This window comes from Myotis brandtii, unplaced genomic scaffold, assembly GCF_000412655.1.
Source record: "Myotis brandtii unplaced genomic scaffold, ASM41265v1 scaffold58, whole genome shotgun sequence".
Classification (NCBI taxonomy): domain Eukaryota; kingdom Metazoa; phylum Chordata; class Mammalia; order Chiroptera; family Vespertilionidae; genus Myotis; species Myotis brandtii.
Window position 1 is genome coordinate 192,476 of NW_005370176.1, and position 14,135 is coordinate 206,610.

Here is a 14,135-nt window from a genome sequence, read left to right on the forward strand (position 1 = left end):
CTTGGCTGCACATTAGAATCACCTGGGAATCTTTTTAAAATCCTGATTTCTGGGCCTCATCCTCTGGAAATTCTGTTTCTTTGTTACTACTGTTGTGGCCCCACCCCATAACAAAGAAAGAATTTCCGGAAAATGAGGCCCAGAAATCAGGATTTTAAAAAGATTCCCAGGTGATTCTAATGTGCAGCCAAGGTTGAGAACCACTGCTCTAGGAGACTGACAGAAAGCCCAGGAAAGGATTCCAACGCTGACACCCATTTCTAGGTCTCCTGCCACGTGCTTCCGGGAGAGTGACAGCTCCTGCTGCTCTCCCTCTGGCCTGCCCCGCCCTCCCTCCGCGCCTGGAAGGAGGGTAATATCAGCCTCCCCCTCGCCTCCTCTTCATCTCAGCTGTATCAGATACATTGAGGAGACAGTCACAGGGCAAAAGGGTTCTATCAGCCTGAGGGTAGAATTTAATGATGACCAAACAAGACATGCATTAATAATTGATATATATCTTTTTATTATGCACAAATAAAGTACTTAAAACGGTGGTTATCAAAACTATACATCTAAGCATGTTCACAAAATTGCCGACACATTGAACAGAGGAAAGACTACATACAACAGGGGTGTTCAAACTGGCCACAGGGATTTTAAGGGTACTCTTTTTACCCTCATAGATGATGAAAAACAGCAACAAAATCAGGCTCATTCAGGAAAAACCAGAAGAGAGAAGCATTGTACTTGGAAACTGATAATAGTCCTTTTCAGAAAAACGTCTGTCAGTTTCATGAACAATCCCCAGCTAAAACAAACAGAAAAAAAAATCACACACACAATTCACCCAACAAAATGTGCTCTGTTAACACAACCAGCAGTACAACCATCACTCAAACCATGAGGTAGTTACAGTACAAAAAGACTGGCATGCGAGTGCGCGCCCCCCACAGGCCCACAATCATGCCCACCACAGAACACACGCAGGAAACGGGTTTACAATCTCATTACAGACAAGGAAAAGAACATTTCTGTTGTGGTGGTTGAGAAAATGCTACAGAGACAGCTTAGACAGAAGGCATTTCTGACTTTCAAAATACAGAGCAACAGCTGGTAAAACCCACATGGTGAAAAGCTACAGGATGTTACACGATAATCTGCCTTGGAGTTTAGAGCATTTTAACAACAGCCTGAGCATCCAACAAAACAAAACAAACAAAATGGCTTCTGTGCACTCAGGGTGTAGCCTGCAGAAGTAACAAGAGGCAGCAGATAGGAGAGTTTAACTGGAATATAACAACAGTTTTATAGAAACTTGCAAAATGTGTTATAAAGTTGAGCTAGTATTTTGTATTAAAACTGTGAAGTCTGAAGCAACTGGAAATGCTGTAACAAGAGGCTAGGGAGAAAACACTATTTTTTTTAAAAAATGCTCATTTTTAAAGGAACATTTCAGAACTACTTAATGACATTCACTCTCCAATTAACATGGGATCAAGTTTTATCAACACAGATTTCTTGATCTGAATAATACTTCTGACAATCAGACCCAAACAAACAAAAGTTGACTCTTTTCTTCTCTTTCTTTTAAAATCTTTTGGTTTGCATCTATAAATTTGTAAATTAATTTTAAATTACTTATAAAATCATTGGCAATGCAGCATCTCTCTCAAAAATATACATTTAAATATATTACAAAAAGTTTTAACCCTGTCCATCTAAAAACTGGATCTTTCAATACTTCTTTAATAACTAATTTTCTTTTGTAACAGAATGGAAAGGGTTTTTTAAAAAGCAAAGAACTGATCAGAAGAATTCACAGTAACTGAAGTTAAACATTTCATATGGAGTAACTTTTTTAAAAATCTAAAACACTTAAATATATCTTTATACACAATTTTTTGTAGTAAAATATAGCTATAAGTGACTTAAAGACTCTAGTCTTCTTTGAAGACATCTTTAAACCTTTTTATACATAGAACATGCTAAAACAATACATTCTGCTGAAGGTTAGGCAAAGCGCATTATTTTCAGACACAGGTAGCATAATCTAGTCCTGCACTCTGATACCCTTATGTTAAGAAATGTTAACTAGAGGGAAAAAAAATTATCTAATCTCATATCTTCATTTGCATGTGGAAATATGCAAAATTATAGACAACCCAGAAATCTTAGCCTTCAAGTCATCCTTTTTGGCTAAAATTATCCTGATTGAATGTCTATGCCTCTCAAATAAGTCAGAAGATTACTCTAGAATTGAGTAACCTTCTTGTTTGCCTTGCAGACATTGCCCTTAGGTCTTGGGTATCATCAACATTTCCTACTGAAGGTTTCATTCACAGAGAACCAAGCACAACTTCCTTACTTAAGGGCAGTAAGATTTGCTTATGAATATTTTGGGGTAGAATCTAGCCTGTTCTATTTGTAGAATGTTGAGTTGTTTGGGGAGGGGAGAGGCGATCTGGAAAAAGAATAATATTTATTTGCAACGAAGCTATCCTCAGTAGTAAATGATTTGGCATGGAAATTTTTCCTCTGGCTTCTTTTTTAACATAGAGGTATCAGTTGAGCTTACTTTAATTGCAAAGTGGCATGATATTATTCCATTTTCTTCCATTATTCCACCTTAAATTCTTTTCGAGTTTGGGATATATTTAAGGCAAGAGAACTACAGCAACCCGAAGGAGTGTGCCCGTCCCCTATCCCAGCACTTTCTTGGCAGAACTGGTGACACTGTTCACATAGCAGGCTCTGCCCTGCATTTGCATCTTACAAGAGCTTGGTTTTTACAAAAGGGTCTATTCAAAAGGTTGACAAGTTTTGAGTGGAAACACTAATTCCCCCAAATATATTTAAGAATACATTGAACTCTAAAGGTATAGGAATTTTTAAAAGGGGAATTTTTTCTTTTTCACAACTACAAAACGAATGTGCCAGATGACATATGCTTTTACTGGCATAAATATCACCAAGCAAATTCCTCCTTAATTTTATAACTAAATTTTGCCCTGATTTATAATTAATTTATCAGAACACAGTGTCATAAAGGGGAACACATCTGCAGCCCCAGATTTTGGCCATTTTCAATTTCTCTAGGCCTATAAAGAAATAGGAAATCTGCATTAAGACGCTTGCAGTGGGTGTGCTGGTGCAGGAAGAGGGAGGAAGCTGAGGATGTGCTCAGTGTTGGTTTGGGCCCAGGACACAAGAAAGGAATGTTGCCTTGCTGTGTGTCAGGATGCGGCCCGGAGGGCAGCGTCTATTAAGCAAGACAGGGCCTCCCCGGGGTGGCAGCAAGGTGAGAAGTGTGCACCCAGAAGGCGAGAACTGCGTGTGGAGGAATAGAAAGTCTTGAAGCATCTCGTTTGCTTTACATCTTGGTTCAGCTATAAAGGAATCTTTGGCCACATCTCCCTGGTTCTATCTGGCTGTCATCCTTTTACCAACTCCTTGAGTCTTGGGTAAAACTCAGGGCCCCAAATTACAGATGTTCTTACCTGGACAAAGCAGCATTTTAAAAACTGGCATGTGTTTCACATTGTAAGCCCCCTAACCTGTGAGGGGCTGGTGGGCAAGGCCACCACCTTAGCTTTCTCACACGGAAGTCCAGGGGGCACATGGAGATTCGCCCTGGGTTGGGGGGGTGAATACAACAGGTGATGTTTATATCGAAATTCACTCTCTCTTTACAAAGGAACCACAATCAAGCCTTTCTGGAGTCTGGCCACCCGTGCTGTCCGGCCGAGCCCGTGGCAGTGGCGGCTGGGCTAGGCCGTGCTGCTGCTGGAGCAGGGCGTGCTCTGCGTGCTGCCGATGCTGTGGGCCGCGCTGCTGTTCTCCGAGGCTGGCGGGGAGGTGGGGACCTGCTGCCTTCCTGCAGTCTCCCCTGTAGTTGGTAAAGAAAAGGGGCGAAGAAAGACACATGTTACGGGCGTTCATTCCCCCAAAGACCATTTCTTTTTTTGCCATTTTATCTGATGTTCATCTCAATTACGGGCAGAAGCAACTAGACCAGAAGGCCTTCCACCATAAGGTTGTTCTGTTTGCTGATCTTTTGTTGTTTTTATTTTTTAAAATATGTTTTTATTGATTTTTAGAGAGAGAGGAAGGGTGAGGGATAGAGAGAAACATCAATGAGAGAGAAACATCATCGATTGGCTGCCTCCTGCGCGTACTCCCACTGGGGATCGAGCTCGCAACCCAGGCATGTGCCCTGACTGGGAACTGAACCGGCGACCTCCTGGTTCCTGGGTCAACACTAAACCGCTGAGCAACACCGGCCTGGCAGTCTTTTGTCGTTTTTAAAGTCTCCTTCGTGGGAAAGCTAGAACTGTTTCCTGGGTGACTGACAGGCAGTTACAGTGGTTAACACCCCTGATAGTTGAGGACGAGTGCCCAGGATTCCAGTGCCTACAACCTTGGAAGAAACCACCACCACATGTAGCACGTGACCCAACTGACCAGCGCTTGCATTGAAGAAACACTGTCCGTCTCCTCTCATTGTAGGGCTTGGGAGGGGAGACCTTTAAACTGTAATAGGAGACCATTGGCAGTTTGGAGACCTTTTTGTCAATGCATTCAAAACGTGGGTGGTGAAGCCTCGCTTTCGCCCTCGTCACAGCAGAGAGAGCCACGCACCCCAAGCACACAACCTACAATCGGAGGAGGCGGTGCCTACTCTCAGAAAAACCTTTTGGGGAAGGGGTTCCGCTGTCCACTCATGGGGACTGTGGTTGCCAGGGAACACGCCCCCCTCCTAGGCTCACTGCGGGGCGCACGGCGAGTATCTCCTAACACAGTAAACATCCCACTTTTCCTTACGTACCCACTGCATTTGCGCTAAGCCCATCCCCGCGCCAAATGTGCAGTGCTCTGGAGCGGGAGGAAGCCCAGGTCACACACATGGTTTGCATTTAGCGCCGCAAAAGCCTGAGAGTTAAGCGTTTTCCTCCGTGCAACGGGCCTCAGGGCAGCCCTCAGAAATGGCTCAAGGTAGGGAAAAGTGATCAAGGCTCTCCGATGACAAACACTGCCTTTTCTTGGAAAAGTCAGAGTGCACACTTCATGAAGGAGTGGTCGGCAGTCTCCCCCGACCCCCTCCAATGTCTGTTTATGAACGAGCCTCCTCTTTCCTGTCCTCCTTCCTGTCCCGCTGAAAACACACAGCTATCAGCTGAAAACACACAAGCAAAGGCTCTGCCCTCCGGGCTCAGGAGCTGAGTCCGTTCCCTTCCAGGGCCCCTCCAAAGCCTCTGCCAAAAAAAAAAACCAAAACAGTTTTGCAAAAGGTAGACCTGGCTCATGCCCCTGGGTCTGGTTACAGCTTCCCCACCCCCACCCCATTTTAGGAACCGCAGCGACAACACACATTTTCACATCAACCTCAGGGCATTTACATGCTTGTCGCATACTTGGCCCTTGCTATATTTCCTCTGATTATCTTTGCTTCTGGGATTGGCGGGATGGAGAGGAACTAGGAGGTCAATATTCTGCAGAAGCGGAGAAACACTATTTTTCCTCTTCTTCTTCTTCTTTTTTTTTTGGCAATGTGTATTTCGGACCCTCCCCAGCACTGCCCTCTACTCGTCCTGTGTGTATGTGATTAAAGGCGGGGAAGTCTGCTTCCATGACAGTGACTTTCTGCCACAAATTGTCTTTCCCCACAGTGGGAGCTTTATTTCTAAAAAGAAATCAAATCTCTTAGTTATTCTGATGTCCACGCCCCCCCCCCCCCCACACACACACACAAACAAACCCAAAATAACAAAAACCTCCAGAGACCCAAACAACTTGCGATATACTTTAAAAATTCAGCCCCTCACAATCCACATGTGCATCCACACCCAGCTGCCTCCTCATGCTATTAATTAGAAGGTCCGATGTGGCTGTGTGTGAAGCATATTGTAAGTATGTATTTTCCCCTTTTAAACAAAGGCTATATCAGGAAAGCAGGAGGTAAGCCTACACCCCAGCTGCTCTTTATGGCTCACCTGGGCTTCATTTGTGCAGCCTGAGAGCAGCGCAAGCAAGGAGGCCTGGGCTCCTCTATGGACAACCAACAAGTCTGCCCCATCCTGACGTTAACATGTGCCTGATTATTCACACTCAGGAAAAGTGCCAGCACTACTCCCTGCCCAGGAAGTCTGAATATTTGCTTTCTGATGTCTATTTGCCAAATATAATTTGTTGCCATGTCAGTTTATTTTAATCAGGGCCCATTACAAAGGTCTTTCAACTCCCAGAGTTTTGGAAACTCTAGTGCTGTTGATGCAAAACACTGTCCCAAATGAAACCCACGCAACACAAAACAAAGAAACCCCTTATGCTCAAGATGGCAGGATACATTGTATTAAGATGGTTAAGTCAACTTAACCTAGCAATCCATGGACTTGAGCCAACAATGTGCCAATGTGTGAATCTGCTTGGAAATGTTGAAAGTACCATCTTTAGACTATCCCTCCTACCTCTGCGGCTATTTTTACATGTAAGACATGGCATTTCTCAATATAACCAAGTTGCCAAAAACGTGTACGTTTTGAGCAATTATGAAAAAGTTTTTTTCACTGTCAGATGGTAGTGGTACTACAGAAAAAGTCACCATGAGAAGAGGGGGTTAATGTGCAGATGTTTCTGCTTAACAAATGAAAAAAAAAACCCCTGGGTTTTCTGAGATGGATTCTCTGCTCTCTATCACAGTGACCTCTGACTTCTTGGAGCACTGACTTTCTCTGAAATATCCCTTGCGTGACAAATACAATCAGCCTAGTTCTGGAGAAGATGGGCAGGGAGGGCCCTGGGGGTTAGCAGGAGGCCAGCTGAATCAATGGAAGGAGTTTAAGGAAAGCTTCTTGCTCATAAATACCAAACTGGGCCATCAGGAATGTCTTCGGTCTTCATGTTTTGCTCCTAAAATCTCAAACCACATCGAGGAAGAGAGACTTGGGGAAGAGGGAGAGTGAGTAGAGGAAAGAGGTATTTGGTGCATGGGGTTCACAGAAGGAGGGTGTGTTAGGACATAGTTTAATTACACCCAGCTCTGTGGCTGAGCCTACATATTGCCAGAGAAGCTTTCAGAATATATATATTTTTAAGAGATAATCTGTTTTACTTCTTTAGCTTGGCATGGAATTGTCTGGATCTGATTTCCTGCCACCTCTTTTTGGTGGTCTAACTTTACAACCGGGTCCTTATCTCTAAGTCTTTCAGCATGGTGGGTCCTGGGGAGGAAACCTGATTTAAGAAAAATCTGAATGACATGGAGAGGTGCTATGGGGACACCACAGATGGAAGAATTTTAGAGAAAGGTGAGAGGAATTTCGATTATTTAGCCCGAAGGAGACTGTTTGCAAATATTGTCCATAGAGGATAATTACAAAGAGGAACAGACAGCTGTTCTTTATCTCCCTGAGGGCAGAACACAAGGAAATGAGTTTAAATGTCAGGGATAGGGATTTAGGTCACAGAGTAAAGAACTTGCTGATTATGAGGATCGGTTAGTTCTAGGGGGAATGTATAGAATTTCTTCCTTGGGAGATATGTAAGCATTGGATTGAAAACCGTGTGCCTGGGGGCGATTTAGATTTAATATTACTTGATGCTGGGAAAGAAGACAGATATTTTCCTCAAGGTCTTTGTGTTGGTTGCAATTTTGTAGCAATATCTTAATCTCTTGATATCTTAACTGTAATTTTTTTCACAAACTCAATCCTGTAAGAAGAGCGAACCAGACTGCCTTTGGTTTAGAGAAGCGGGTCACTTTCACACATTGACTCACCTCACTCTCCAAGCTCTAAGACCGTATTTTTGCAGCCAGGACTGCAGGAGGGGTGGATTCGATGTTGCTGTAAGTTGTGGGGAAAGGAGAATTGTTCCAAGGCAGGAATTAAAATTTCCCCACTTGCCCTGCCTACCACTTTCTGTTGAAAGGGCGAGGACTACGCCCTCCATCTTGCCTCAGGGTAAGGGCTACGCCCTCCATCTTACCCTGGATCCTCCATTTTTGGGCAGCCATGTGCTCGGCAAGGCTTCTTCCCGGAAGCCCAAGCCTCTGCTAGCCACACCCAGGACTTCTTTAAACTAACCAATGACAATCAAGGGAAGTGCGCACCATAGATATGACCACATCCTGTGTAACAAGACACCGACTTGCGCCTGGCCAATCGGCAGGGCCCACAGTCCTTTCTCCTCCCCTTACTCCAACCCCCCTATAAAACCAGGGGAGCCAAGCCCAGGCTTGAATAAAGACTCTTATGCTTTTGCATCAGACATGGCTGGCTCCCTGGTGTGGTTTCTTGGGGATCCTGAAATCTGGGCATAACACTGTTTGTATTCCTACAGGATGGCTCACCTGTCTGCACCTGCACCTGGGTTTTGCATGGGTATCTCCCTTTAACTTACCCGAGCACATCCTGCCTTCTTTGCAGCCACACCAGGGTCTTCCCTTCTGTCCCAGCTGCATTTTTCTGATCCCTGGACTTAGTTTCTTGCCTCTTACTTAGTCGCATGGTAGCCTAACTCTGGCTGTTTCTCCCTTCACCTGGACTAGAGGTGGGAGCTGGGAGAAACTTCAGCCCTCTGAGAACATTTGAAGCCTCCAGAGCTGTTCCTAATGAAAAGCCGTTCACCTGACTCAGGCAGAGCGGGGCATGTGCTTTAAGAACGCACGCTCTGTTCCTCCGAGGACTGCGGACAGAAGCCCCTGGGAATGGAACAGGCACACCTAATTCAAGACCCCGGCATTTTATTACGCTCGGTGGAGCATGGAGTTCCTCCCACCCTTACATTTTTTTCCTGCCTACACATACAAGCAACCTTAGATAGCTTATATTTTTTGTAGGACTTTGGGTTTCAGAAAGCTTTTCACATGCATTTCTTCCTGAAGCACTCTCACCTCCATTAACCCTGTGGAGTAGGGCTCGTCTCCATGTTTACTAAAGGGAAATATAATCCCTGCACCTGGGTCAGGGAATAAGACCAGCAGTTGAGCAAAGTAGAGCTTCAAGTCCAATTTCTGATGACAGCCCACACCTACAGGTTGTACAGACACACACGGAGGGCAGCCTTCCTCCTTCTCCAGCCCGCCCCCACCTTTTCCTTCTCTTTCTCCTCTTATTCTCATCAAACTCTGAGTGCACCCTGTTCAGGGGACATAAAGGCACGTTTAAAGTAAAGATAAATGATAACAACTAACCTATCCCTCCTACAGAGTTTCCCCGGCAAAAGGGAGGTCTTTTAGCTGGGAAAACGGGGAGGAACCCTTTTGAAATCAATAACAAGTGACGGAAAACGTCTCTAAACTGAAGGAGTGAGCTCGCGAAATAATTACAATTAGGATATCAAAAGATCGAGACATTAATTGGTACAAAGTTGCAACCAACTCATAGGCCTGGGGGAAAATCTCACCAAAATGGCAATTTACAGATTTTTAATTTTACTTACGTATTTTTTGACCACTTAAACCATTTTTATGCATATAATTCAGTGACATTAACAACATTCCCACTGTTGAGCAACCATCACCATTATTTAACTATAGAACATTTTCATCATCTCAAACAGAAACTCTGTACCCTTTAAACAATACTCATCACCTCTCCCCTCCGCCCCTGGTAACCTCGGTTCTATTTTCTGTCTTCACACTTTTGACTACTCCAATATCTGTCCTTTTGTGTCTGGTTTATTTCACTTAGTGTATGTTCTCAAGGTTATCTTTGTTATAGCATGTTTAGCATTTCATTCCTTTTAAAGGCTGGGTAATATTTTGTTGCATATATTTACTGCATTTTGTTGATACATTCACCTGCTGATGGACATTTGGGTTGGGCTATTTACATCTTGTGATTATTGTCAATGCTGCTGCTATGAACATGGGTGTTCAGGAACCTGTTTGAGTCCCTGTTCTTAGTTCTTTTGGGTATATACTTAGAAGTGGAATTGCTGGATCATATGGTATTACTACATTTTACTTTTGAGTAACTGTCAAACTGTTTTCTGTGGTGGCTGCACCATTCTACCTTCCCATCTGCCATGCACAAAGGGTTTCCATTTCTCCACATTCCTGTCAACATGCTATTTTCTGTTTCTTTTTTTATAGCAGCCATCTTAATGCATACAAAGTAGGTATCTCATGGTTTTGATTTGCATTTCCTTAATGATTAGTGATGCTGAACATCTTTTAATGTGCTTATTGGCCATTTATACATTTTCTTTGGAGAAATGTTTATTCAAGTCCTTTGTCCATTTTTTAACTAGGTTGTTTATCTTCTTGTTGTTGAATTGTGGGAATTACTTATATATTCTTGATATTAACCCTTTATCAGATATAAGATTTGCAAATATTTCTCTCATTCTGTGGGTTGTCTTCTCATTGTTTTTTTTTAAAATGTATTTATCTTTATTATTGAGGGTATTTCTCTCTCACATTGTTTCTCTCTCCCTCCCCCTTCCTTCTCTCTACAATCAATAAAAAATATCGAAGAAAAAGAATTTGGGGGGGGAGGTAGAGGAGCATAACTTGAAAACAAAGAGCTTTTTTTCACCATTTGTATTTGTTTACAATTCATGAATATATATTTTGAAAAATTAAATAACTTTCTAGAAAGAAATGAGAATTTTATGTTTATCAAAGAGGACAGGTCAAGAAATGTTGGTTTAAACCATTAATTAGGGACTCTGGTGGGCTCAGTCCTAGGCAGATGTGGTAATAAAATCTTGGCTTCCCTTTTCACTTCCTGCCTATTTATATTTCTATTCTGAAGTCTTTAGCATCAGGGGAATAGTTTATATTTCCAGTTTGTCTATATTACCTTCCTTTAATTAAACACAAACCACAAAGTAGCTTTATTAGAAGCTAAACTTCACCAACATCTCAACTGCAATTAACGTAAGTAGTTTAAACAACCCTTTTCCTAAAACTGTTAAAAGCAAATTATATTTTTGCAAAACCCAATTTATGCCAAATGTGTAAATGTGAGAATAGGGGGAATGAACTTTCTCTTTCACTCATTATCTCATCCATTCATCCATGCAACGAAACACTGGGAGTCCGCTGTGTGGCAGGCACACGGGATGTGCACCAACTACTATTCAACAGTCACACTAACCTGTGTGGGAGTAGATGTACCACAAGGCCCCCGTTAGGAGTGCTCCAATCACAAATGCTGCAAACGCAATGCCCATCACGGTTATGGTGTCCAGACCATGGAAAATTGCTGAGGAAGAGAAATACTTTATGTTAATCTGCATCAGACGTTGCAATTTTATATTTGTTTCACAAGCACCATCCGAAAGGCTAAGCCTCAACTAATGCAATCTGGGAGGATTCCAACAAAACATACTATATGTATAACTTGCAATTTTTTTCTTTAAAGAAAAATCAAATTATCAGACTTCCAAGATTCCTCAGTTTGCAATTGTTTTGAGCAACAAACTTACTAAAAAGATCAGATTTGTAAACTTTGTAAAACCTTAAGTCTCTGGTTCATTGTCTATTTGAATGGTAAAGAGACTTGAAAATTCAGAGGTTAAGATGCTTTGGAAAATAAGGTGAACTTTCATTATAAAAATCTGATTAACTGCTTTTTATTCACGGAACACTTCCAGCAATGAGACACTACACAGAAAACACACTTCAAATACTTTACAAACATATTTTATGCACATTTAAAAGTAGGAAAGATAACAGGAAGAAAGGAGTGAGAAGGAGAAAACAAAATGAGGATAAACTGTTCCTGTGGATTATAACATTTCACTGATACCCTCATATTAAATCCTCAATCTTAACAACTACACATTGTGTCATTTAAAATAACCTACTTTTTAACACTTTTCCAACCGTGATTTTTCTATGAGGGGAACGGAAATACTCCTCAGTGGGGAATGATGTCAGTTTTATGGTCAGCAAAACATATAAATAGAACCAATTGTTTCTCTGTTTGGCAAAGATTTTTATATTTGAAATCAATTCCAGGCCACAGAAATAGAACATTTCCTTTCATTTAAGAGAACTACCTGCTTTGAATCACTTAAGAAAAGTTAAAATCAGTTTCCAAGGGAGAGGGGTTTTCGGCAGAGTAAGAATTTCTAATGTCTCTGTTTTTATATCAATTTAAGCGATAGGCTCTCCCCGTTAGTTCAGTACTGTGTCTAGGTTCCTCTCCAGTCAGAAGTGACTCCAGGTGACCTCTATGTAAATTAAATCTCTTAGCCTTTCAACTCACTTCAGTGTAAAAGATCCAGTTATAGACAAATGTGACCCTTGAGCAGGCCCAGAAAAGGTGCAGGAAAAATATGTCATGGTGGAGAAGATTCTGGAAGGATCCAAACTCCCAAGTTCCAGTCCCCAGTTGTCTAGCCAATACCCATTGATGTTCATTTAACTTCTGAGAAATTGGGGCTAGCCCTACTTCACCTGCTGCAGGCAGGAGGTGAACAAAAAGGGTTTGTGAAAGGGCTGGGGATCCCCCAAGGAGTAAGAAAAAGGCAGAACGCTCTGGAGGTTAAGATGAACCTAGCCATCTGCCTCATTTAATTTAATCTAATTCACAGAACGGATGTTAAAAGATGACTTGCCTTTTTACGCCTACAGATCACAAAGTGGGGCAGGGTTAAAGTTTTTAGTGAAAACATTCTAAAATTCTAGAGATGGAGATGTCATTTATGAAAATAGGACCAGATAAGTATGAGAGCATGTGTCCATGTGTGTCTCCTTCTGGGTTAATGGTACTGTTCCATGATGGCATGAAGGTAACGCACTCATTTAATAGAATGTTTATAAAGGGATTCTCCAGGCTGACTGTCACGTGTGTGCGAGGGAGTCAGCCACGGAGACTAACCTGGACAGTTTCAAGGAAGGAAGCAACATCATCTAGAAGAGCTCTGGGTGTACAGGCAGAAAGCCAGGTCCTAGTCCTCTGGGCTTTTCATTACAACCTCAATGTTAATTACAACCATGGGCGAGGTACTTCATTGTTTCTGGGTCAGAGTTTTCTTCCATATAAAGTGATGAAACTGGCCCAGATAATTTCCAACGCATCGTTTTGTAGTAGTATCTCTCTCTCTCTCTCTCTCTCTCTCTCTCTCTCTATCTCTCTCTCTATCTCCCCCCTTATAAGCCGTCTTCCCCCAACGCCCTTTGGACTACAGATTGTCTTGAAGGTACAACTAGTTCCCTTAGCTTAACAAGTGAATGCTGTTGACAGTGGTAAATGGTAAAGCAAACCACTCCCATAGCTGTACGCTAATGCTTTCAGTTCTCAACTGATGTAAGTATGTAGATAACAAACTTCTCTCTCTAAAGCTAAGAAAGTTACTACCTTTCCATTAAGGTCATACACACCAATGGGTCAACAAGTTCACATTTAAAGGTGGTCAAGGTACAGAGGGAAAAAGAAAGGAGAATGAAGTAAGGACAGAGGGAAGGGGAAAACAAGTATGAGAAAAAGAGAGGGGAGGGAAAGTAAGAGCATAAGTCTCCTTATCAAAACTCAAAGTTTGGCATATGCTCCATAACCAACTCATTCTTATAAAAGCCCAGGAGGCTTTATTTCGAAATAGTTGCATAAAGACTTACGTGGAGAAATTGGATTCGGTTCCTTAATGTTTGGACTTGTTCCTGAAACAAAAACATAAATCACAATGCATCACCCAGAGAAATCAAGTTTTAAGCAAAAGGTCATCAAAAACTCCACAGACTCTGACACTTTTCTATTTGTTAATACTTTGTGAAAGTTCTGTCAGCTGTCCTCTTAGATACCAGAATTATAACATGAATTACTCAGAAATTTTAAGTGGTAAACTCTAACCATCAATGGTACAGGCTTTCTGGTTTGAAAAAAACTTGAAGGCAAATACCTAAATGTAAGGAATTTGAGTCTGACAATTTGTGTGTGTGTGTACACCTTTATAGTTATTTAGGAAAGGATTCAATACCTTTAAATACCATATTTCTCCAGTGTATTATAATATTTTTCCTAATTTAATGTACACAAATTCTAGAAAAGTATCTTTACTTTAAAGCTTAATGCTATTGTAGCTGAGGTCCTCTTCATCACACATCTGCACTATTTTTTTGAAATGTGTTCTTATTGACTTTTAGAGGGAAAGGAAGGGAGAGGGAGAGAGAGAGATAGAAACATCAATGATGAGAAAGAACC

General features: G+C 41.9%; 1 protein-coding gene across 2 annotated transcripts in view; it reads right to left on the reverse strand.

The window, feature by feature from the left end:
• Positions 1-481: 481 nt before the first annotated feature.
• The window catches only part of TGFBR3 (transforming growth factor, beta receptor III), a 173,802-nt gene continuing 160,148 nt past the window's right edge, over positions 482-14,135 (reverse strand). For both annotated transcript variants that reach the window (XM_014550038.1, XM_005878957.2), the window contains 3 exons: positions 13,553-13,594; positions 11,085-11,192; positions 482-3,868 (listed from right to left, as the gene is read on the reverse strand). In XM_014550038.1, coding sequence (XP_014405524.1) covers positions 3,750-3,868; positions 11,085-11,192; positions 13,553-13,594 — 269 coding nt within the window. In that variant the 3' untranslated portion in view covers positions 482-3,749. The remainder of the gene's footprint in view (positions 3,869-11,084; positions 11,193-13,552; positions 13,595-14,135) is intronic.